Source organism: Alternaria incomplexa (assembly GCF_024043165.1).
Source record: "Alternaria incomplexa strain BMP 0042 chromosome Unknown scaffold_11, whole genome shotgun sequence".
Taxonomy (NCBI): domain Eukaryota; kingdom Fungi; phylum Ascomycota; class Dothideomycetes; order Pleosporales; family Pleosporaceae; genus Alternaria; species Alternaria incomplexa.
Genome location: NW_026249860.1, coordinates 646,943 through 672,457, shown reverse-complemented (window position 1 = coordinate 672,457; position 25,515 = coordinate 646,943). Strand labels below are relative to the sequence as shown.

Here is a 25,515-nt window from a genome sequence, read left to right as displayed (position 1 = left end):
TTGCGTGGACGTAAAAGCTATGGAGAGCTATGACCAAGTCCGGCTGTACCTGCCTCGGCTTGATGCCAACGTCATACAACGCCGCGTAGATCAGTGCGCGTCTCATATGCTCTCAGCTTGCGCCTCTCGAAACTCCGCCTCCCACTTTCATTCCACCATCGCCAAAATGTTGCACTTACTTCCAATTTCGACGCTCCTACTCGTGACGCAGGCGATCGCGTCACCACTCGCACGCGGCGATCCCAAGCCCCTCCCACTGCTCATCTGGCACGGTTTAGGCGACAACTATGCCGCAGATGGCCTGCATAGCGTAGGCGACCTCGCAAACGAGACGAACCCCGATACATACGTATACTACATCCGGCTTGATGAAGATGCTGGAAGCGATCGAACAGCCACATTCCTCGGCAATGTTACAGAGCAGATTGCGCAGGTCTGCGACGACATCGCAGAACACGCGGTTTTGAGCAAAGCCCCCGGCCTCAACGCGCTTGGCTTTTCGCAGGGCGGTCAGTTCCTCCGTGGAATGATAGAGCGCTGTGGCGACAGAATCAAAGTCAAGAACCTGGTCACATTTGGTAGTCAACACAACGGCATCGCAAAGTATCAGCTATGTAAAGACGGAGACTGGCTTTGCAAGGGCTACATCGGGTTGCTCAAATCCAACACCTGGGGTGCATGGGTGCAGGGGCACCTGGTGCCGGCGCAGTACTTCAAGGCCACGAACGAGACGACCGGTGAACCTACGGAAGAGTATCTCGAATCCTCCAACTTCATCGCCGACATCAACAACGAGAGGGTGCTGAAGAACGTCACCTACGCGAAGAACCTTGCCGCGCTAGACAACTTCGTCATGTACGTGTTCGACGACGACACCACTGTCATACCGAAGGAGTCTGGTTGGTTCGCGTACACCAACACTACCAGCAACGAGGTCACGGATCTGAGGGATCGCGACATCTACAAAGAGGATTGGATTGGGCTCAAGAAGCTTGACGAGAAGGGTGGTCTGCACTTCAAGACAACCAAGGGCGGACACATGGATCTTGGTGATAAGGTGCTGAAAGATGTCTTCAAGACCTATTTCGCACCAGAGAAGACATTATGGGATGGGATCGTGGATGAGGTTCAAGAGATAATGGAGTTGTAGACTGGAAAATCATATGGCTAGCCCCGCTGACGGTAACACGGGCGAGGAGTTGGATTGGATTTACATGTATGAATATACACGCAGGTACGACGAGCGATCCTAATTTCACGTTTTCATCTCAAATCAGATTTTGGACACCACGACATGTTGTCTGCTGAGCATAGGATCAAATAGCGATCTTATTTCCAGCCGTGCCTGTATTTGATTATTGTTAAGAACATCTATGTATCATGTACGGTGAACAGCACTGGGAGGTGCTTTGAGGAAGGTATTCAAGTCGAAGACAACACAAAGAAGTGAGCTACCTCGTAGCTTTCTACAGTGGATGATCGGGATCGGACATTTTCTACACAGCGTTGGAAACAAGCACGCAAACCAATAATCCTACGACTAGTCCTCCAATCATGGCGCATTCTTGCACGCACCTCCCCTCCCCCGACCGGGGTTTTGCGGCAGACGTCATGTTTGGGTGGGTCATCATGAGCATCAGCCCACAGCAACACTCCACGCCGACGCCGGTCGAAACGAGTCTAGTCTTGGCCTCTCCATGCTTTAAATACTCCAAGTCTCCCCAGAGATTCAATTGACACGTCTCGCCCATCGCGGCTCCTCTCCACTCTATATTCCTTATTCCACGCCTGTGCTGAGCTTGACGCTCCACGAACAGCTACTGGCTTATCGATAAGCTGCTAATCCAATCACGATCGTCACAGCGGAAGAGAAGAACGGCACGAACCAAAGATGTCGGTCTCAGCAGCATTGAAGAGCCGGGTCAGGAGGCCAAGTTATCTTAAGAAGATTGCGAAAGCTGAGGACTTGCTTCACCACTTCCCCAATGGAGCATACATTGGCTGGAGTGGCTTCACGGGTGTCGGATATCCAAAGTAAGCATTTTCACTTCTCTCACGCTACTTTATCGGCCAAGCTATGAGGCTCTTCGGGTACTCAAGGTAGCCCTGACTACGGTGTACGGTGTCGGACCTACTTGGTAGTTCGATCTTGGATCCCGAGGTGGAACGGAAGTTTAGGAAGTGACGAAAGCCGAGCTATCTCCGGCTCCACAATTCGAGCTGCGCATGGATCAGGTCAAGACAAGTACTCAAGAGCCTTGGCCATGACTCTCGCCACACATGCCTTGATCTAAATGGCTCTGTCAATTACCTTGGGCAGGTTCCTAGACTAACGGCATGGCAGGAAGATCCCTACGGCTATGGCCGACCATGTTGAGAAGAACAATCTCCAGGGTCAGCTAAAGTACAATCTCTTCGTCGGTGCATCGTCAGGTGCGGAGACTGAGAATCGATGGGCACGTCTCAACATGATCGAGCGTCGGTCGCCGCATCAAGTCGGTAAAGAGATCGCCAAGGGTATCAATAATGGCAACATCAACTTCTTCGACAAACATCTGAGTATGTTTCCCGTCGACTTGATGTACGGGTATGTACAAACACGCAGAACTCCACGAAGAGGAGACGATGCTGATTCCGAGTAGCTTCTACACATTGAACAAGCCCCACAACAAGCTCGATGTGACCATCGTGGAAGCGTCGGCCATCACTGAGGATGGTGGAATCATTCCAGGAGCCAGTGTTGGCGCATCACCCGAACTGATCCAGATGGCTGACAAGATCATTATCGAAGTCAACACCGCAGCTCCCTCGTTCGAAGGCCTACACGACATCACCATGACTGATCTGCCGCCGCGTCGAAAGCCTTACCTCATCATGTCCCCAGAAGATCGCATCGGTACACCGCACATTCCTGTAGACCCAGAGAAGGTTGTGGCTATCGTAGAGAGCGACTACCCCGATCAGACCCAGCCCAACGCCGCCGAGGATGAAACCTCAAGGGCTATTGCTGCGAACTTGATTGAGTTCTTGAAGCACGAGGTCAACCATGGCCGTCTGCCAGAGAACCTCCTGCCTATTCAGTCTGGTATTGGAAACATTGCCAACGCTGTTGTTGGTGGACTTGCCGTATGTTACCTTCTTGTCAAATTATTGATGTTTGATGCTGACAGACACAGTCCGGTGGCGCAAACTTCAAGAACCTCAAGGTATGGACCGAAGTCCTCCAGGACTCCTTCCTGGACCTCTTCGACTCTGGCAACCTGGATTTCGCGACTGCAACCTCGATCCGTTTCTCTCCCGATGGCTTCCACCGCTTCTACGAGAACTGGGATCGCTACGCGCCTAAGCTGCTACTCCGCTCCCAGCAAGTCTCCAACTCTCCCGAGATCATTCGACGTCTCGGTGTCATTGGCATGAACACGCCTGTCGAAGTCGACATCTACGCCCACGCCAACTCAACCTGTGTGATGGGTAGCCGTATGCTCAACGGTCTCGGTGGATCCGCCGACTTCCTTCGCTCTTCCAAGTACTCCATCATGCACACCCCCTCATCGCGTCCTACAAAGACCGACCCAACTGGAGTATCCTGCATCGTGCCCATGTGCACGCACATCGACCAGACAGAGCACGACCTCGACGTCATCGTCACAGAGCAAGGTCTCGCTGACGTTCGTGGTCTCTCACCCAAGGAGCGTGCCCGCGTCATCATCAAGAAGTGCGCACACCCCGACTACGTACCTATCCTGGAGGACTACTTCAACAAGGCGGAGTTTGAGTGCCTAAGGAAGGGCTGGGGCCATGAGCCGCATCTGCTGTGGAACAGCTTCGATATGCACAGGCATCTGAATGACCATGGCACTATGAAGCTGCCCAAGTGGGACTACAAGAGTTAGGAGAGGAGCGTGTAGATTTAGAATGTAGTGTTTGGATGTAGAGAATGTACGCGATCGACTTACTCCAGTAGTAGTACACATGGAACATGACAACGTGAAGTAGCAGATGAATCAGCTCATACGTGACCAATAACAAGTAAAACAGCATATGTGCTTTTTATGGTACTCGTCATGTCGTGGACAGACATGCTCCTTGCTACACTTTCAACCTCACTACTGCGACCATCAACGCTCTCGTCGATCCTACACGACACCTCTTCTTCAATAACGGCATGTCGCGTGTTTGACTAGCGCGGCATCGGCGACCATGTTGCACGCGGCTCGACTAGAGGATGGGCGATGATGCAGGTGGATTGCCTCTTCTGCAACTGGTACCACGGATGCTACCTCAGACGAGAGCATGACGTGGGCGCGGGTGTTTGATGCAGGTGTCGAGCCAAAAAACTCTGCTCAGACCAGGCGTTTCCGTGCATATGGCATGGACGCGCTCTTGCCGCGAAAGTCGGGATCGTTCGCTCGTTGGGAAGTGGATTGCCACCGCTAGAGCTACCCGGACGTGGACGCGTCGGCTGGCACCATGTGACTGCGCGGCTCACAAGCGGCGTCAGGCTCTTGCAGATGAGCATGCGCCCGGCTCTGCCCTCTTCCACCACACCGAGACGCGACGCAAGAGCCTCACAGCATCCCTGACATCTCCTGCCACATTCTGCGCGCCCTTTGCGAGTTGTTCCGCGGTGCCCAACAAGGAACTGCTCCCGCCCGTTCGCGCGTCTTCCCGCTATCTCGCGTGCTGCGCACGAACACGGTCCACGGTGCTGCTACGACACGTCTCCGACCATCCAACTCCCACCGAGACCCGCCATTGGGACGTTTGCTACCCTGACATCCTTACCTGCATCTGTATTTTTGGCGCAGCTGCTTCCACTTTGACTGTGAATTGCACTCACAGCGCGAGTCGCTAGTTGCCTCCTACCCCGCCGCCACGCCCGCGAAACCATGATGCGTAAGTCGCGTTCCCCAAGCCGACTTAATTACCCCGGTACTCACGCTGCCATTGCACCAGCAGAACACGCCCAGGCCACCCATACAGCAACTATTGCTACCGTAAACAACACAGAGCCCCAGCACTCGCAGGAATCAGTCCAGTCTGCTGTGTCTAGCACCTTCTCGGCACCGGCACTACCTTCCTCGTCGAGCAATCTCTCCACGGCCACCACTACCGAGACCGACCTCACCACCCCGTCCTCGACCAATGTAGCGAGCCAAAGTAAACCTACCGAGGCCCCAATGCCGGAATCATCAAGTGAGAGTGCCGGTGGGCAGGTGCGAGTGGCACCACGCATCGATACCGCTGCTGCCAACGCGCTCCAGACTGGTGACACAGCAGCTGGTCCCATGCCACTCGAGTCCCCCGCAAAGAGCTCCAAGAGGACTGTAGATGGATCTCTTAAGAGCGCTGGGCTAGCGCCTGAAACTCCATCGGCGCCCGCCCATTCACACAAGAGGAACAAGAGCATGGATACACACTCAGGTCGCATTGGTGAGGTGCGTATTATAGCTCCAGGCCAAGTTTACAGTCTGCTGACGCGAACGCAGCTATCCGCACAGCTCAAGACGCGTCTTTCCTACGCCATGGTCAAAGTCCAGAACGGCTGGGAGAAGCAGTCGCTCGACGAGCTGGAAGAAAGCCAGTCACAGCGTGGTTCGCCCAACTCTGCTCCTGGGAGGACTGGCCATCTTGCATTCGAATCACCTGCTACCATCGATCGCCAAAGAAGACCGAGCGGCGTATCTGACATCTCAGACCAGATGATCATGTCCCCGGCTTCTGATCCGACCCGGTCACTTGCAGGGACTCCAGCTTGTCAGTCAGCCCCCAAGACTTCCTCTGTAAATGCTAACGCCCGTCAGCCTACTGGCGACCAGGTACCCGCCCTGCTATGAACGCCGCGGCAAACCTCATATCCATCACCGGCGCACAACACGGCTATGGCCTCGCACCAGCCCCAACCTTCCAGAGTGGGCGAAGACGACGCTCCAGCGTCTCGCATGTGCCCCCTCCGCTTCTCGGCGCCAGCCAAAGGAAACACTACAGTGATGTTGGTGCGGGCCCACGATCACCAGCCACTCCTCGAGCAGGCATCCTTCGCATGCCCAGCCAACAAGCCGAGAAGGACGCCGTCGACACACTACTCTTCATGAGCAGTCCCAACAACTCCCAGCGCTTCCCAGCTAGCGGCCAACCAGCACCAAGCTCACTCAGAGCCGAAGCACCTCAACGACGCGTCATGTTCGAAGCATACCCACAAGACAAACGCGCCATGTACCAGCCATCGATGCCCGCACCGCCCCACCATCACCAACACGGACCGTACCCCGCGTATCCAGCGAGATAATCATGGGAGCATTTCCCGCATGAGAATTCACCCCCCACCCTCTCTTCAACACTATTCTTACGGCTCGACGATCGCATTGCATGGCTGGCGTTGAGATACCCCACTGCACGTATGTCCACATTGTTACTGTCAGCCACCAATCTCCACACCGGACGCATATGTTGTTCATGCCTCGGATGCTTTGGGAGATTGTATTGATATCGCTTGGCTCTCCTTCTTGTATGAGCTTTGCTCGATTACGCTTGTTTACTTTGGCTCTCTGGCTGTGGCTGTTGTTGGCCTCGAGTAACATTTGTATGTTTGAGCGTGTGGATATGTTATGAATAGGTATTATGATTGTGTAACGAATAGATGATATATGTATATTTTGATGTGTGGGTTTGTGTGGGTTTGTGTGGTGGTGATCTGTGGGGTGGCGATGTATTAAGCACGGGTGGATTGGATTGATAGGGTAGGTAAGAGAGTGTATCGGTGATTTACTGGACAGTAACAGTGCCGGATGATGCGGTCGTGGGAGAGAAGCTTGTAGTTTGAGACATAGTTACAGCTACAGCGCAACAAGCTTACTGCGTTGAGTCGGAATTGGATAAAGGCTTTAGTTGTAATCCAGCCATGTCGACGTTATGACAAAATGAACAGAGGTCGAAGTCAAAGTCCTCGTTGAAATCGCCGTGTGCGAAAATGAGGATGCAGAGTAGATGGATTTCCTTGCTAACTATAGCTCCTTCCTCTTTTAAGGCTTCCGTGAACTCGGTATGGAGATCGCTTCCAGATGCCAAGATGATGTCGTTGCGGAAGCTGTGTGTAGCGGCAGGTACGACTACTGAATACTGTACACGGATGCCTCATACCCCGAAGATCTTGAATAGGCCTGCGACCTACATGGAGATGCAAACATGCAAAGCAGATGACCCAACGCCGATGTAGGCTCTAGGGTGTTCTAACTTATGCACTGAAGCTCTAGACAAATACGTTCGCATCTTCTATCATGTCGCGAAGAGCATTCCAGTCAGGGGCTATATTCGAAGGTAGACTTGTTAGATAATCGAAATGGTTGCATCCACCCATCCACGACGCCTTACCCTTCTCATGCACAATTTGCAGGCAGTAGATAATCGTGCGATCACGTCGACCGCATCTAGAGCCGTTGTACTGAATGATAGAGGTACTGTAAAGAAGGAGTAAACAATGCTATCGGCAGATAGCCACCTGGACAGCTTCGAATCGCAACGAGCAATGCTCTAGCAGAAAACATTGCCAGACCACGTCAATGTCGAGAAGATCGGCTTCTGTGTACTGGAATGCTATCTCATTGGCAGCGATCAAGGCGAGGGGTAAACACATGTGTACCACGCCGCCTGCCGCTACGTCACAAAGCCTCGTACCCCCAACCTTGAGCAGCAGCCCCAATACCAGAAGCGCAGTTGATACCTCTTAACATCTCGCTCCACCAAAAAGACATGTCCAGCGAAAAGGTTGCCACCGATAGCAATCGTGACGTAGGTACCGAAGCCATCGAACGCTACTCCGTCTTCACCAAAGCCGAAAAATGGTGCATCGTTGCACTAGCATCATACGCAGCGTGGTTCTCCACGCTGAGCAGTTTCATCTACTTCCCAGCAATTCCCACGTTATCGAAAGAATTGGGAGTGTCTGTCAATAAGATCGACTTGACCGTGACGACGTACATGGCGGTCGCTACTTTCTCGCCTATGCTGGTAGCTGACGCAGCAGAGATACTTGGACGGCGGCCAGTGTATGCTGTCACTTTGACCGTGTATTTCATCGCGAACCTTGCTATTGCGTTGTCGAAGACATATCCGGCGCTTCTTGCTCTTCGCGCATTGCAGGCTTTGGCCATCTCTGGTATGTGTTATTGCAGTCGTTGAGTCTGCTTCTTACCACTTTCAGGTACATTCTCGATAGCATATGGCGTTGTCGTTGACATTGCGTCACCTGCAGAAAGAGGTTCTTTCGCTGCACTAGTATCCTTCGCGTTCGTCAATCCTTCCGATGTCAAGACACAGAATCGCTCATAGTTGCCAGTGTGACAACAGCACCTAGCATCGGGCCAGTCCTTGGCGGTAGCCTTACGTCGGTGGCTGGCTGGCCTTGGATCTTTTGGTTCCTGTGCATCGTATCGGGATCTTGCCTCGCAGCTATGTTACTGTGCTTACCGGAGACGTCGCGAAACATCGTGGGTAATGGATCAACTCGACCGACGAAGCCTCTGCTACCACCTCCGCTCATCATGCGTCATTGGGATGCTAGCGAATTTGAGCTTGCGCGAACTTGGCGTATGCCTAATCCGCTGAAGTCGCTCATGATACTTCGACGTTTAGATAACGCGATTATCATCCTAGCTTGCGGGTTGCTTTACGTTGTACACACCTGTATTAATGCTTCACTATCAACCTTATTCGTCGACGTGTATCATCTGAATCAGCTCCAAGCCGGACTTATCAACCTCCCTTTTGGTATCGGCGGTGCTGCATCTACTTTTGTGTCTGGCCAGCTTCTGGACCGAGCCTGGCGCAAAGCCCGAACCGCGCAAGGCTTATCCACAGATAAGGTCGCTGGAGATGATCTGGACAGCTTTCCTGTCGAAAACGCTCGGCTGCAGGTCATCTGGATACCCATGTTCATGATTGTGGCGTCCATTGTAACCTACGGGTGGGTGTTGCATTATCGGAAGGTGCGTCATATCCCCAAGCTCTAACTCTACTGATGCTCAAACACTAAAGCCAATGGCCATATCACTCGTCCTACAGTTTGTAACGGGATTCTGTATGCAGCTCGACTTCAGTGTCAGTTCCTTCCTAAGAATCCTCCATACGGAGCCTGAGAGCTGAAGAGGGCGCAGATCTACAACACGCTCCTCGTAGACAAGAATAACCGAGCACCGGTAGTTGCACAAGCCTCTAGCAATATAGTTCGCTGCGCCTTAGCAGCAGTCACAGTATCATTTCTGCAACCAATGATAATATCGATGGGCGTAGGCGGAACTTTCACCTTCATGGGCGGATTATGCCTGCTTGCTCAATGCTTGTTTCTCGTTGATTACCACAAAGGAACTGCATGGCGACAGAAGCATCTCTATAGTCCGTAGCGCTCTCCACATAATCAACCGTACATGCTCAACTGAAGCTTGAGCATCTCACCACTGCGACCTCTCCATTCCGTGGGCACAAAAGAGATCTCTCTTGGAGCCAAATCATGCATAATTCGAGACAATCTTTGCTGACCCAGTCTGCTGGCAATGCAAATATCTCGCTGAATCCTTTCTCCTCATGGGCTTGTTGATTCGTGACCTGTGATGGTTGCGCGAGTCTAGCTTCCGACGGAATTTCCCAGGAACAGATAGAGAACTTCCGTGACAGGAAGAGTAATCGATCGCGTTTGAGGAAAGCCAGTGCTAAACCGATTTGAGAAGCCATTTCTTCTGGGAGGGGCATGGAAATGACTATCTGTCGATGTGCGCTGACCGTTTCTGGTTGAGTCTCGACGCTCGTGCTTGTTGAGAACGATGAGGTCGCGAAGTAGAGGAACTCTTTTATCTTGGACTTGGTGCTTCGCGACATTTGAATGAGGATGTGTTGATTGTCCGACGTGACTAGTATGCGCTCCACGGTTCTTGACGTAGCTGCTTGATCTGATGGTACTGGGGTATCTGGCTCAAGTGATCTCTCGATACCATACGTGCCACAATCGTCCAAGTCCCAAGATAGCATCACGACCGAGTTATGACCAAAGCCAAGAATCAGCGCTGGATCTTGAGGATGCGCAATCCACTTGCGGTCATGTTCGGGCGCGGGTATTGAGCGCACTACCGAGGCTAACTCGAGTGAAATCGTGCAGAGCGTTGCTGATGTAGCTACGAACAGATGGCTCGAGTCTGGCTGGAACAGCAGCTGCTGTATAGACCCATCCGTAAGGGTCTTGAGTGAGACTTCGAATTGATGCTGCGCAACACCATCATTTCTTGATGCATCCATGTTCATAGCCATGACGAAAACCTTCTTGCCCGAGTCGGCAAAACATATGTAACGGCCATCATAACTCCAGGACACCTGCTCGATGCTCAAAAAGCCTTTGGAGGTATGCAGTTCTGTCACCATGACCTCTTTGGTGTTGCATAGCATTACGCGTCCGCTTTCAGTACCGTAGCAGTAGTACTGACCGTTAGGTGAAGCTGCGAGCACGGTGATCGCATCTATCCTCCGGGATGTATGGACAGGCGTTATTGACTCTTGTGAGGAGCTTTCAGACTCGCCTTCGGTATCCGTTCCTTTTATTGCACTCTCCGCATATCGCACCAATGCTGCAGGCTCCCAGGTGTTTCCGTAGTAGCCTCGCACGTCGTAGATGCGTCTGTGATCAGCGCTAAACGCCAAGCCGAGGATGGCGTCCTGAGATGAAAGTTGGTAGATTAGGTGAAAGGTGTTGGTGGTATATATCTTGATCGCACCCCGTACATCACCTGTTGCGAATAGGTTTCCGTCTCCGCTAACAGTGAGTATTGAAGCGCCTGTGAAGATCTCTTCGGGCTCACCTCCATATGGATCCCACCTGAAGACTACCCCATCATTGTATAGTCCAAGAACTTGCGGAGAATGCGGGAGCCACTTTGCTGCAGCGACTTCGCCTCTCGCAACTTCTTTCCGGGCGCGCCAGCAGTGGCCAATATGATAAGGGCCTTCCACTTCCCACGCGGATAGTGGATGGCCGCGGTATGCGACTGCCATCAAATTGCCGTCACCGCTAAGTGCCATGTAGCTTGCGGCGTTCAAGAAGTGACCTTCGAGTTCCTCTTCCTCAAAATTCGCGACAAGATTCCAAGTCGGCGATGGCTTCTTGATCTCAAGTGAATGTAATTGCTTATCGTCTGACCCAACTAACAACGTTCTGTTGTTGTTCACAAATGCGATGACAAGTGGACGCGATCGTGTCGCTGGGTTCGCCACTGTCGCTATGCAGTCTCCCGTAGAGATTACCCAGATCTTCGTAGTATTGTAGCCGTATGTGACGAGTAATGTCCCGGAAGAGTTCAGTTTCATCATGTATGTACGTTCACCATGTCTGATGGGACTCGTCGCTGTCTCCTCAAAAAGGGAGGTGTCGAACAAAGACGCTTTTCCCGAGGCGGCCAGTACAGCGACATAATTTCCCGCAGTAGATACAAAGGAGGCATAGGTACCAAAGCCGAATGACAATCTTGCGAGAGAGTCGTCCCATGTCTGTGTCGAAATCCCGGAAACCATCAGACTCCTTTGCTCTGTTCTACCAAACTGCTGATAGATAGCTGAGTTGTGCGGACAGAAAGGAGCAATGGTTTTGTGTATCGTAGGGGGGTTGCGTCGCAGGATGGCGCCAAACTTGCCAATGATTTTGACGAAGTCCACTGCCCAGGCTTCGGCCTGCTCCAGTTCCACAACGTCCCTCTTTCCGATGCTGGCTGGAAGCTGGGATTTCCTCTTGTTGACATAGCCGAGCAAATTCTTCGACGCCTGAATGAGTATGCGAAGTCGAAGTTCAGTTGCTAGGATATGTATCCACGTCAGTACACAATGGCCTGTCAGGAATTTGTTTATGACACTAGCCACGGCTTCACTTCCGGCTGGCACTGCTGCCAAATGGGATGACCACCAGTTCGAGCTGTAGCTTGCAAAGTCCGGTATACCATGAGTAACCTCTGATCGAAGGCCACTAGACATAAGACATCGCATGCAGCTTAAGAACAACTGCTCATGTGCTTGGCGTCGATCTACTTGGAAAGGTCGGCGGATAGCGCCAAGCAGATACTCTCGAGCCGTTTCATGAATCATCGCGACGTTGCCATCATTGTCAATGACCACAAAGCCGCTACAGACATTCTTGATGGACTCTTGAATGTCTAGAAACTCATGCTTGTCACCTTCTAGTGCCTGCAAGAGCTCCTCTATTGTGAGGGCGCGGAATGCACATGTGACACATTGAAGAACGACTGACGCTAGAGCGGTGTCGGCAGATGATTGGTGCTCGGCGATGGTAACAGCCATGCGGTCGTAGATTGCTTCCATTCCACGGGGAAACTCGTGAAAAGCTTGCTCGACGGCGGAGAGCGTATGACACGAGTTGATCTTTTCTACAGCGAGTCGTACCCACTGAGAGGTTAGCAACCCCATAGCATGGTACTGGATATCAAACTTACGAGAAAGTTGTCCTGCGCTTCATGCAAGATACGCTGAATAATATCATCCCTGAAGCCCTTGCTACCAGGCAAGATGAGTTCCCGGTCAACATAGCAACGTAAGTCATCCACATGGCCCTCGATGGTGATCGTCTCCTGGAAGATTGTGTTTGGTGTATGCTCCAGACCAGCAGCTATCTCTGTAGTGTCGCGACTGACCAAAAGGACTCGGATAGGTGTCGCAGAACCAGCAATGTCAGAGAGCAGGTCTATCAAGGCTTTGGGATTATCAGCTTCGTCAAGGCCATCGATGACCCAGTAAAGTGTTTTACTAGGACTGAGCTTGAACAATATGGATCTGAATATCCGATCCCAGATCGTCCTCGGGTTGGCAGCCTCAAAGTCGACAGCTTCGCTTTCAACCCCCGCTACCTTTTGCAGAAATTCAGGTAATTGTTGCGCAATCTGATAAGCGATGGAACGCAGGAGAAAGCTCAGAGTGCGCTTTCTTCTGTCTGCGAACCGCACGAAAAAGTACTGACAGCAGAAATCGCGCTCGATCAGGCTGTTGATGATAAACGAACTTAGAACCGACTTTCCTCGTGCCGCGGCCCCCTTCAGCCAGAGTGTCTGATGAGAGGATACGTGAGGATTCAGCCAATCCACGAAGCGCGGTTCTTCATGAATCCATTGGTTAGTACCCTGAACCCATTGGTCCCGGAAGAAGATGTAGTCAGTGTTGGGGAACTCGGCGATAGCTAATATGGCTTTGAGATCCCTTGATCGTCTCCTTCTCGGTGCGCTCTGGCTTCCAGATTGACTCTTCGATATTGACTTGCTCACGAGTGATTTGAGAACATTCCTCACTGTGATATAGTTCGGGTCGTGAGGGCTCTCATACTTGCAGACACCGTGGTGGTCTGCGTTCAGAGGGTTGGATGTCTCTCCAGGATATCCGAGCAGCGACGAATCCCTTTCTAGCACCATCTTCGCATGTTAGCAATGAAGCTAAAGTTGTACATGTGCAACTAAGTCACTCACCACTCGCGCTCGCGCACTCTTTGGCCCGATCGAAGTCGGCTGTGTCTCGTAGAAGGAAACGATCTTCAGCTTTGGTGCAATGTGACGAAACTGTTCATTCAGCTTCTGTAACGTGGACGAATTCCGCGTCAGCTCAGAAATGAAAGGCTTGGAATTTGTCACGGGAGTCGACTGTAATATTCGGTTGAGCACGTTGGCCAAATTAGTGCCACGATGTGGGGTCGAGAGGAAGATGATTGCTGAAATGGCTTTCACTATGTTCTCGTACTCTGGATCGTTTTGCCCCTGCATGTAGGCCTGAAAAGTGTGAGCAGGGTACGTGCAACTGATGAGTGATGTTACCTCTTTGACGATTAGACCGCCCATGCTATGGACTACGAACAGCAAAGGCACCTGAAATGCGGTTTTAGCAAAAGTAAAAGGCCACAATAAAATTGACTCACTTGACCCATGTTCAGATTTTCGCTCTTGTCATCCGTGTAATACTTAAGATTGTACAGAAGAGTCTTGGCGAAGTCCAGTATCACGTTGGTGGCATTGCTGCCATTGGTGAAATCCGCATCGTAGCCAAAGCTCAGAATCCTCGCAAGGCAGATATCTGGCTCGAGTGGTAGGAAAGTCAAGGGCCAGAAGAGTCCAGGGCTTTTGTGTTTCGACCAAGTCATACGGCTACTTCCACCTAGCCCATGTATGAAGACTATGTCGGCTTTATGTCCGTTGTCTGGCGTATATACCACGTTTAGTCCTAGAGCTCCAGGGTCCATGTGAGTTGGAGACGTGGATATTTGGGATGGCGAAGGAGTGTTCGAGTAGCGAACATCGTCTTCCTGAACGGGAAAGAGCAACGGGTCGACAACGCCTGTTTCTCTTCGCCGAATTCTTCTGCCCGCATCTCTCAAAAAATTCAAGGTATTCGAAGCCTAATACAGTATTAAGACTGCTAACTGTGTATTTGCTCAATAACACTTACCATCCTGGGCAAAGGTTCTCGCGAACGTGCTGAGAGACGGTCTCTGGACACGCGACATTCATGGTTAGAGATACTTTGATTGCGTGGCGATATCTAAGCCTCATAATCCTGACCGGTCGTGTGTGGCATGAATCTTAGTCGCCGTTCAAGTTGGGGGCTGCATGCGGGGTAGTGTTCGTTCGTCTGGGAGTCTCAACCCAGCTAATCATAGTCGCGCAGCCCTGTTAATTAGGGCGCAGTCCTGGTGTCCATCTGATGGATGCCTGTAATGTGGCGTCTCTTGGAACCGGAAGGGAGGCGTATTTATCGATAATGATCAAGGGCGGGAGCGACGTCCCGCTCGTGGCTGCCGACCCGCGAATCATCTTGCGTGCGGTGAACACCGAAGCTGCTCCCGTGCCACCATCTCAGCATCCAACGTAAGCAGAAGATAACGTACCCGCATACAAGGCTTCCATCAGCTCTTCCCTCTGCTACTCGAGAGCCGACATATCATAAGTGCGGGGTCCCCTACGCGTAGTCGTGTGCTAGTCTTTCAGATCCACCACAATGAATGCATTAGAATGGGAAACAGAAATAGGAGGGACGTTCCGCATTCACCGGGATGTGACCAGAGGTAGGCGTTCCTACAACCCCGACGTCAGGTTTCATATACTAAGCACTGCGGATTAGCTATGCCTGTCGGTACCAGGATCATATCTGCAGAGCCTTGCGGTGTTTCTGCCTGGACGAAGACAGCAAAGATTGACGTGATGCTTCCGGACCAAAGCTTAAAGACCTACTTCCTCAAAGTATGTCGTGGTAGAGTAGAAGGTATCCGTACTTGCTGACATATCGTTGCAACACACAGTGCGCCACCGGCCAGGGCTCAAAGGCTCTTGTCGAAGGCGAGTACGAATCTGCATGCGCTATCAACAAGATAGTTCCAGGTCTGGTTCCTCGAGCGACAGGATGGGGAAAGTATCTAGATGGTAGCACCCAGGTGTATTTCTTCCTTGGGAACCACCACGACATGGACCTTGTACCAGCCCCAGAACCGGCAAGCCTTGTGGAGAGAGTTGCCAAAATGCACATCGAAGGGAAGTCTCCAAATGGCATGTTCGGATTCCACGTACCAACAGTGTGCGGCAAGTTTGAACGCACGACGAAATGGGAGAAGACCTGGGCGGCATGCTTTACCAATTTGCTCAACGATGTGATCAGATACGACAACGAGACCAACGGTCCTTGGCCAGAGTTTGACGCTGCCTGCAAGCAAGTCATCGACGTCGTTATCCCAAGACTCCTAGGTGCTCTCCAGTCAGATGGTCGGAACATTGAGCCTGTGTTGATCCATGGCGATTTGTGGGAGCAGAATGTTGGCATCGACATGGAGACCGGCGATACAATCCTGTTCGACCCTGGATGTGTGTATGCCCATAATGAGATGGAGTTCGGCACATGGAGAGCGTCTTGGGCCTGCCATTTCAACTCTCCGATATACATGCGATTGTATCAGCGCCATATCGAACCCTCTGAGCCTGTAGACGAGTGGGACGACCGCAATCGACTTTACAGTATCCATATATATCTGAACGACTCCGCGGGCCATCCTGGTAGTATCTCGAGGGCTACGTGAGTGATCTTCTGGCAGTACATAAATCTGAACTGACGAGATCCAGAGCTTACAACGACATGTTGTACTTGTGCGAGAAGTACGCACCGTTAGAAGGCCTAGGCACGTATCGTCCAGAGAATGACGTTAGCGTTACTGGCGCCTATATTGAGCACGAAACCACGAAGATGAGCCATCCTCATCATGCCGTAAAAGCTTGACAATCGATACTCCCTCATCATCTTGATGCCTGAGCGGACGTCGGTCTCTTGGGAACTTGTGCTTCGGTTGCGTCTCGGCTGTGTTCTCCGGGCGTCGCGATCATTGCCGCATTGACGAGCGAAGCTATCGTGATAGGATGTGCTCCAGGGCTGTATATATCCGCGCTCGTAGAGGCTGGAATTTGGGTGTGCGGTGCTGGTGATGGGGAAGCGGTGCGTCCCCAAGCTCGACGCGTTCCGAGTGGGCATCTGGGTACGCGTCACGCGCTAGCTGAGGAAATCGGGGTGGCAGGTGCTGCCCACACGATGCATCGGATTCTTCTAGCTTTCGCGCTTGCCTTTAATAAATCATCTTACACGTCACTGGCTTCGGAATTCGCAGTTCAATAGACTTGCACTCAACGATACGAAAAGAAGATGTGCATTTAAGAAGAAGAAAAAGTTGCATAGAATTACATATCTCAACTACCAATTCCCAGCCCTAGACCCTACTGCCCCACAAAGAACAAGGCTAGAAAGTAACGAATTCAAGAGACGTTGATGAAAAGTGACTGACTACCGGAGCGATCCCGCTTTTCTCAAAACGCCTTCAAGACACAAAAGTCAAACGCCAAACCAAATGAGTGACATAGGAGATGCCAAAGTTCCTGACCACCAGTTCCAACAAACGAGACATTCCAAGTGCTAATACACAGAGAGCTAGCTGTGCAGGCTCAATCAAGCCAAACGCTTCAATCGCAAAGGAAGGACAGCCACCTAGGCCTTAGCCTTCTTGGCAAGGTAGTATGTCAAGAGGTTCAAGTGCTGTTCCCTCGCGCCGGCAACAGCTTTCCAGAAGCCGCCGTCTTCTTTCGCGCCGTCGGAGCCATTGATGCGTTCGTGGAGGGCGATGCAGAACTCGATGTCTGCTTTGCGCACGTCGGCGTCTTGGTCGTCCATGCAGCGTACGGCTAGTCTGCCTAGACGCGCAGTCTGTTCGGCGGACAGTGTGACGTTCTTGGCGCCGCTCATCTGCACGAGGGATGCGAGTGTGGTCAAGGCCATGGTTGTGGACCGAGTCGACGCTTGACCCGGTTGGGAAGAGACTGAGGACTTGGAGTTTGGCGAGGATGTTGGCGTCGATGCGGGTGTGTCCTCGATCATCGCAAGGACGGTGTTGAGACAATCCAGAGTCTGTCCATACTTGACAATCTCATCTGCGGTCGCTTCGAGATCGATAGCGATGTGAGATGTGCTTTCGTACTGTGCCTTCGTTTGCAGGATAGTGCGGAGGACGCGGGAGTAGTACTTCGAAGTCTCCTTGCGGTAGAGTGATAGCAACGCGCGAATTGTTGCTAGAGCCTGTACTTTTAGATTGACAGCTTTCATCTGAGGCGCCTTCAACTCGTGGACGGGTGCCTCAAGGAAATCCAGACATGCCAGTAATAGCCTGCCAAAGTTCTCGTCATTCGGCCCCCAGATTTCTTGGTTCGACTTGACCATGTCCTGCATGCGGCGGAACATGTGAGCTTCGACTGTGCGTCCTTCGATCTTTTTGATGCCGCTTGTGAGTAGCTGTCGGTTCTTCAGCACTTCAGCATCGTTTGTCTCGTAGCTTTGCGTGTGCAGGACACTTCCTGTGCTGTTCGTCTTGTGGTGGCCGCGAGGGCGCTCTTCGTTATCGTTGCCCATCATGACATCGCTTGTCATGCTTCCAGTACTTTGGCGGCGCTCGTTGCTCTTCTCGTTGATGGGAAGCTCCTCCAGGACCGGCTTTTCTGATCCATTCTCGACACGTGTGTGCTCCTCGCCAACAAATGGATCCTCAAACACTTGCACTTCATCTCCGGCGTCGGTACCGCGAGTGCTTGGTCGGTCTGGTGACCGCAGGCGTGGGCTGCGTGTCGAAGACCGTAGGCTAGCGCTGTCTAGGTGCCCCATAGACTTTGGACTTCTTAGCGCTGCAGCACGAGGGCTGGGTATTGGCAGTCGACCGATGGACTTTCTCGGCTTCGGTGGCGTGTTATGTGTGGATTGTGTCGTTGGTTTCGCAAGGTTAGGAATGACCATGGTAAAGTTGTCTTCATCTCCCACATCCACAGCCTCATCGTCTCCAGCTACACTTCCACCCAGACCATTCCTTTGTCGAAATGGTATAGTACCTGCGTCATGCTGGCTTTGTGATCGAACCCAAGGCTTCACCATCGATAGGTCCTCCTCTTTTGCTGGGCTCACAGCCGGGCTCTCGCGACGAGAGCTCGCACTAGGAGACTTGCCATGGGCAATGGGTTGGCCAATTCTTGATTTGGGCCGCGCCGGACTAACTTGCGGGCTGTTCTGTGTTTGCGCACGCGGCCTTGAGCTGCTCTTGGGTACAGCAGGCTTCTTGGTCGCCGTTGGAGCAGGTGTCTTCTCTGGGGTCATGTTGGGCGTGCTCTTCCCTGGTCGTCGGACAGCATATGGATCCGCGGTCGCTGGTCGGTTCAACTCTGGTCGGCGGACCGGACGACGGACTGTGCCCGACATCAAGGAGCCGGTACCTGTGGAGTTCTTCAGCGCTGACTTCGTTGACTCTCCGGACATGGCAGAGGGTGGTCGCGCCGGACCCGAAGAAGCCGTGGAGAGGTTCGACGTTGTTCTCGCGCCCAAAGACTTGGCCGATTGCGATGTTGGCACTGGTGTATAACTAGCAGCAGCAGAGTTGGGGCGTTCGGGGACACCTTTCGCGGCCGCTAGCTTTGCTCTCCTCTGTTCAGCAATCTTCTCCTTCAGGGCACTCCGCGAGGCACCCGGGCCTATTGATTTCGAAAACGAAGCTGCGCTTGTCGTGGACGAGGGGGCTGAGCCGTTCGGGTTGTTGGGGTCCTTTTCGAGTGCGGTCTTTTCTCGCTTGTCGAGCGTATCGAACATCCTGAAAGCTGTGTTAGTGACTGATGATGCCTCCATGTAGTCAAACTTACTTCTCAGCCCTCTGAGGCCATACTAAAGCGTACGTCCAGTAGGCGCTTCGGTATGCCTCTCGCACCTTGGGGTTGGCGTCAGTGACACCCCTCCGGATCAAGGTGTCCAATGTCTCCAGCCCTCCTGAGTGTTCGATATGCGAGGTGTGCCTCTTGATCAGGGTCTTTGCCCAGGTCGCAGAGTGGGTTCGGGGTTGCACGTTCTTGTCTTGTGAGGCCATGGCTACGTGCTGCAATACGCGACTGTTGTAAGACACGCTCTGGAAAATGGTGTCTACTGTAACGGCTCCGTTCTGCGCTGCAATGTTCTTCGTAGCACCACACATCTTGATGAAGGATTGCAGGAGAATCTCAACCCAGGGGTCGATCGCAGAGCCGAGTGTCTTTGCAAGCTCCTGAACCAGCAGGCAGCCGTTGGTGGACATGGTTGTTCGAAGCGAGTTGGCGACCTTGAGGATACCGTCTAGGAGCGATTTGATGCCGGCGATGAAAGTTGCGTGGAACTCATGAGGCGCGTTGCCCTTGAGTATACGTCTCAACTTTGTGCAGTTCTTATCTCTGGCCAGCCAATTGCCCTCGCTCTCCTTGCCTTCGTAGCAGGGCGCCATGTCGCGGAACACGTCGTCGAGCTCGCGCTGTGTGTAGATGTGTATGGGGTCCATGACGACAACCTCGACCGGGGGAGGCTGCTCATCCGCAAAGCTCTCTGCCAAGCCGACGTCGGGTTGCAGCGTCTGGGCGCGTTTGGATACGATGGGTCGGGCGACGGGGGCGGGAGGCTGGGCAGGCGTGACGTCCACACTCTTAGCCATGGCATCGTCGTCGAGGTGGGAGGTGATGTAGGTGGCAATGGCTTTCCGGACATTCAGGGCCACGAGCTGCTTCTTAAGATTGGCTTTGGCGTGTTCCGGAGCGTGTCTGTCGTGATGTCAGTTGCTACCATGGTGCAGCATATCCGCCAATGGACGTACCCAAAGAGCTCCACAACCGCCTTCTTCGCCGTGTCGCGCACGGCGGGATCCGCGTCTTCGCAGTTTGCCACGAGCTGGTTGGAGTAGCTCTTGAAAGGGAGCCCTTCGCTCTTGTTCATCTGTCGTCACCCAAGCGTTAGAACATTTTCGCGCCTGCCCGATGCGCTACGGGGGACCAACCTTGACCACCCACAACATGGCGGATTCTTTGGCGCGCGGGTTTGTGCTCTTGATGGCATCGTGTATCAGCGCGTCAATTTCCATGGAGCACAGGTAGTGCAGGTCGGCCAGAATCTGCGAGGCGGCGCTGCGGTGGCTTTCGCGCCCATCGCCCAACTTGTCGGCGAGGATGGAACATAGTATGGGCGACTGTGACGTAAGAATCGACGTCTCCTTCTGCAGTTGCAGGCGCTTGATGAAGTGGCTCAGCGTCGAGAAGCCCGTGGACACGAGCGCGGCCGAGGTGGCGGCGGTGCAGGCGATGCGGATGCACTCGAAGATAGGAGCCTGACAACTTTCAGGGACCCGATTGTGCTTGATGCTCGACTTGAGCGTGCTGAACAAGGCCAGGCGCGACTGGACATCGGTCGACGGCTTCTGGAGTGCCTTGAGCAGGTCCGACGTCTCTTTCTCCATCGTGGGCGCAAATTGGCCCTTTGTCGCAAAATAATCCGGCAGCGGTAGAGGCGGGGTGGTTTGTATATGTTATGAGAGTTGTTTACGGCGGGCAGCCATCCCCGTTCACGCTAGACCAGTGTCCGAGCAACCGTGCGCTTTACATGCCGCACTGCCGCTACCCCAGGGGCGCACGGCGATCCACCCTCGAAGCTTCCAGATGAATGCGAACAGCTGGTCAGGACGTGTCGCTTATTCCAATTGCAAGGCTGCTTTGATCTTCACGTCACATTGTACATCAGATGGCCTGCCCGAAACTTCCTTCTTTGCCACGTCATAAAGCGCGGCAACACCACCGTAAATCACTCAAGCGGGGCCAGCCATGACAAAGTGATAGGCCGTTGCGCCGGATGCGCGGGCTGCACTAGAACAAGAGCATTAACGTTTCGAGAGGAGCCGAGTCAAAACAACAACAGATAATGAGCGAGCGAATCATTTCATTGTACATATGATCTTTACGGATTTAGGTAATGACAGCCTTCTCTTTGTCCGACGAAGCCGATCATGCCATCTAAGCGTCCTTGTTCTGAGCGTTCCTTTCATCCCAGACACCGACGGCCTCCTCAGCTGCCTTGACACCGCTGAGAGCCATAGCGCCAAAGGTAGGTCCCATGCGGTTGGCGCCATCAACCTCGCTGAGTTCCATGCCGCCGACGATCAGACCAGGCACAACCTCGCGGGTGCGCTTGACAATGGCATCTTCGGCGGTGCGCATGTCGAGGCCGCGCATGCCACCGAGCTTCTCAATCTGCTGCATAGACACGAGGCGCTTGACGGAGAAAGCACCGAATGGGCCGTCGTGGCCGGTGGTTGAGATGACAAGAGGTGCATTGATGGTGTTCGGGTCCATGCAAGACTGGTCTGTAAACAATTAGTAAGAGCCGAGAAAAAGAAAGCAAGACTGCAGCGTACCATCGTGATGCATGGAGACGAGAGTCCAGTTGGTGACAACACCAGCGATGCGGACGGCGTTGGGGTCGCTGGAGGTAGGAGCCGGACGGGTGATGAGGTCCTCGACAGCCGTCGCGTTGAACAGCTTGACGTTGGGGAACTGCAGGACCTTGGACAGCAAGGTGGATGTGAAGAGCGCGGCATGCTTGACGACGACAAAGTCACCTTCGTCCTCGTAGGGCACGCCGATCTCGTTCAAGAAGAGCTCCGCAGGCTTGCGCATGACCATGGCGCTGAAGAGCTGGCCACCGAGCCAGGCACCACCACCGGGAGCAACGCCAGCTTCGACGATGGCAATCTTGAGGTCGGGACGCTTGGTGGCGAGCGTGTAAGCAGCAGACAGACCGCATGAACCCGCACCGACGATGACAATGTCCGACTCAGCGTAAGTGTCAAGATCGTTGAAGTAGCGGCGGGTCATAGCACGAGACACCTGCGACTCGCGGATAGGGGCGAAGGTGAACTTCTCCCACTTGTTCTCGAGCTCAGCGACAGTCTTGGCCTGGCCGTTGAAGGCAGCCTTGACAGCGAGGTCCTTCTTGATGCCCATGTCGTTGCTAGCAACCGGAGTTTCGAAAATGGCAGCGGGGGGAGACATGTTGAAAGGGGTTCAAGGGTCGAAATCTGCGAATTGTTAAGTCTGTTCCACACATGGAGAGACAGAGTAGAGCATGATCCTTTTCGCAGGTATTATCCTGATCAAGTTCGAAACCGTATAATCTCAGAACGAATCCAGCAAGGCCCGACTGCCACACTGAAGTAGAAGGACTACGACAGTATGGGAGACAGACACTGCTGGAAACGAACACCGGTTCATGCAGTATACTTAGCTGTAAAAGTACCTATGTGACTTGAGGACAACGCCCACGTGCGGAACATGTTCTGCATCGTGGCTGCCATACTTGGTCGTGACGAGTATCTGCATGGGGGTTAGCCATTGCTCTTGAGTACCTTGAAGCAGTGGATGAGTACGGATACTGAATAACTTGAGCTTTGCAAAGACAGTTAGACTGTTGTAGGAAAAAGAAAAGAGGAGGGGCAGGTTAGAGGAGAGGTTTAAATATTCCAACGTGCCCCGCCACCTCGTCCACGAATATCCTCAGTCATCCGTTGGGGCGGGGTAGCTCTTGCTGTCTGCATATGAAGTGCTCGAATACAGAAGGACCCACTGTATTGTACCGCGTCCGGACCCATGTGTTCAGCACCGCGGAGTATTTAATTCGTGAGAACGGTATGTGGTGACAGGGTCCTGCATTAGTAGGCCTAATTGGGACGCAGCTCTGCGCAGTAATACATCATTAGCAAGAAGGATCGACCCACCAGACGGGAAAATTGAGGACCACACATGCTCGTGTAATTGAAATATCACCGCGAGAGAGCGTGATTCGAGGAAGGGACCGGCTAATGTTGCGAGACTTCCAAGGTTGTCGTTCCTGCCTGTTAGCGTTGGTGTTGCTCAAGACGAGATGCTTGGCATTACGACGTTCTGTTTGGAAGGCGCCACCACAACGTGATACTTTCACAGCTGTTCCTAGTGGCACTCTTTGATAACGTGACAATACAGTAGCGTACACGCAAAGGTATGATGATCGTGCAGTAGGAGTTGATACTGCAGGGGATCTGGAAGTATATCTATTTCAGTCTCAGACTTGCTTCGGACTTTTGACGAACCTTAGTATATCACGATATCTAAGTTAACAAATCGATAAGTTCTCTGGAACCAGTCATATGGTAACCCATGCTGCCGAACGGGCTGGTAAACTTAATCGTGTACCAAAGGTAGGGTACTATGATACTGACTCAATAAGGTTGATCGAGACCCGCTCAGCGATGAAGACAAGGTTGAGACGGGCAGCGGCAGCCGAACTCGAGTCAACACAGAGGCAAGGCAGAGCCTGGTTGCCTGAATTTTCAGGTGGTGATCAAACGTAGTGGCGGACCGCAGCGGACGGTACAAGCATCCGAGGTAAAGCTGTTTAGGTGGCACGACGACACATGTCAAACAGCCTTGGTGTTGCGACAGGCGTTGATGAGACAGATGTGCGGCAACTGTCTTCGGATGCGTGATACGTGGTACCTGGTGTTGTCTGGAAGTATGCCTCGTACGGGTAGAAGAGGCGTTGTTAATGGTCGAGCGCGAATCGCGGTTGGGCGCTGACTCTCGAGGCGGGCAGATCAGCAGGGTGGTTCGGATCGATGAAACGTGTCTGTGTGCGCCTCGTTATTCCCGTTTGTTTCAGGATCGTGGCAGAAGGATTCCGAGGGGAGCAAATGCCGATTGGTAAGTATTTTCCGACGTGTATAGGATGATGCAAAGTAGTTGGGTACCTCGGCGATGGATGCACGCGAGGATCGGCTGAGTGGAAATGCTCAGGAGTCCAACGAACGAGATGTTGATGGCGTGGTTCCTGTGCAACATTGGTTCTGGTGAGCACAGGCGGTATGATAGGGCCTGACTAGCGTCTGGACGTCGAGCGTGTTCGAAATAGAGACACGGGTGTTTTGCGGGGAATGAACGCGTCCTTCAATCTCTCGAGGGCGACCGCACTTTCCGATAGGATGGTGCGCTGACCCGGCATTGCACTCTGAAACAAGCGGATGATATTGTAAGCTGTGCGAATATTTATCTGGCTGCGAATTGTTAATGTATTGGTAGGTCAAGAAAGCGGCCGCGTTCCTGCATGATCTAATGCTAGACATGTGTGCAGCGCAGATGACGGGCATGTGCTGATGGAGGCGCTTCAGGGGAAAGGGCTCAGATTGCGTCAGCTATTTTGAGGATTGGGAGGATTGAGGGATGAGTTCCAATTAGTGCGGGAGAAGCGATATTATTAATTGAGCTCGTGATGCGGGTGATGACCACATGGCGTCTTGGAGGTGGTCAGAAAGACAGGAGGTTCAGAGCTATATGCGCCACGCGCAGTGTGAGCTGGGCTGAGGATGGGTACAAAGAGACTACCTGAATCAAGAGGCGATTCACGAGTGCCGGCGTTTACAAATGATAGCCCTAGGGTGGTCAGTTGTGCAGTGAACGGGCCGTTGTCAGAGGAAGGGGCCCTGGAGCGCACGATCTGCGATGGCGTGTGCTTGGCAGGGCCTCTGCAGACGTCGTAATAGCGCGGTGGAGCTGGAGTCGCAGCCCGGTCTCGAAAGCTGACCACCTTGGGCCTGCGCCGTGCGAGTGTTTGGAATTCCACGGTTGTGTTCCCATGTGCGGCACATGCTGGCAGCTGTGGTAGAGGCGCTTAGCAAGTCTATCAAAAGTCTATCAAGGCTGGATTAGGCTTTCACTCTTTACATCGCCCGCGGTCCCCTGGTCGTGGCCGCCGCATGGATTTGTCTGCCGCGTATCTTTCCAGACCCTGACCAGGCACTAGCCCGCCCATTGGCTCTGCACCTCCACACCACCACGACGCCGCTGCGAGGTGCGCCTGTCTCGTCGACCAACCTAACTGCCCTGGGCCCTCGTCGCGCACAGAAGCCGTTCGCCAGTGCACCGACGCCGCTGCTGGTCGTCGCCTTTGCTTTTGCGCCGTTGGCACCCACGCCTCCTCTCGCCTTGCACTGTAGTCTGCACTGTAGTCTGGTGCTAGCAACTTTGGGGATCGCCCAGACGACGAACCACTGAACACGCCCACGCCCTGCCAGCTGCCAATTGTCCCTCCGAGCACGACACGGCTCCGGCGCCGACTGCA

At 53.1% G+C, this 25,515-nt stretch overlaps 6 protein-coding genes across 6 annotated transcripts; 4 read left to right on the top strand and 2 right to left on the bottom strand.

Annotated features, from left to right (window-relative positions):
• Positions 1 to 166: 166 nt before the first annotated feature.
• On the top strand, positions 167 to 1,150 carry J4E90_007633 (uncharacterized protein; the record flags this gene model as incomplete). The annotated part of the gene is made up of 1 exon (XM_051437167.1): positions 167 to 1,150. One exon carries the CDS (start codon positions 167 to 169, stop codon positions 1,148 to 1,150), a length of 984 nt encoding a protein of 327 aa, XP_051288913.1.
• A 741-nt stretch (positions 1,151 to 1,891) lies between these two features.
• On the top strand, positions 1,892 to 3,893 carry ACU8 (Acetyl-CoA hydrolase; the record flags this gene model as incomplete). Its single annotated transcript, XM_051437166.1, has 4 exons — positions 1,892 to 2,034; positions 2,345 to 2,587; positions 2,643 to 3,126; positions 3,177 to 3,893. The coding sequence occupies 4 exons, from the start codon at positions 1,892 to 1,894 to the stop codon at positions 3,891 to 3,893; spliced, it is 1,587 nt and encodes a 528-aa protein (XP_051288912.1).
• Positions 3,894 to 4,889: 996 nt separating this feature from the next.
• Positions 4,890 to 6,289, top strand: J4E90_007631 (uncharacterized protein; the record flags this gene model as incomplete). The annotated part of the gene is made up of 3 exons (XM_051437165.1): positions 4,890 to 5,438; positions 5,490 to 5,757; positions 5,805 to 6,289. 3 exons carry the CDS (start codon positions 4,890 to 4,892, stop codon positions 6,287 to 6,289), a joined length of 1,302 nt encoding a protein of 433 aa, XP_051288911.1.
• Positions 6,290 to 9,426: 3,137 nt separating this feature from the next.
• J4E90_007630 (uncharacterized protein) lies at positions 9,427 to 14,263 on the bottom strand (the record flags this gene model as incomplete). The annotated part of the gene is made up of 5 exons (XM_051437164.1): positions 9,427 to 11,796; positions 12,058 to 12,432; positions 12,480 to 13,445; positions 13,500 to 13,796; positions 13,943 to 14,263. The coding sequence occupies 5 exons, from the start codon at positions 14,261 to 14,263 to the stop codon at positions 9,427 to 9,429; spliced, it is 4,329 nt and encodes a 1,442-aa protein (XP_051288910.1).
• A 1,272-nt stretch (positions 14,264 to 15,535) lies between these two features.
• J4E90_007629 (uncharacterized protein) lies at positions 15,536 to 16,087 on the top strand (the record flags this gene model as incomplete). Its single annotated transcript, XM_051437163.1, has 1 exon — positions 15,536 to 16,087. The coding sequence occupies one exon, from the start codon at positions 15,536 to 15,538 to the stop codon at positions 16,085 to 16,087; it is 552 nt and encodes a 183-aa protein (XP_051288909.1).
• A 5,293-nt stretch (positions 16,088 to 21,380) lies between these two features.
• J4E90_007628 (uncharacterized protein) lies at positions 21,381 to 22,418 on the bottom strand (the record flags this gene model as incomplete). Its single annotated transcript, XM_051437162.1, has 2 exons — positions 21,381 to 21,730; positions 21,782 to 22,418. 2 exons carry the CDS (start codon positions 22,416 to 22,418, stop codon positions 21,381 to 21,383), a joined length of 987 nt encoding a protein of 328 aa, XP_051288908.1.
• Positions 22,419 to 25,515: the final 3,097 nt, after the last annotated feature.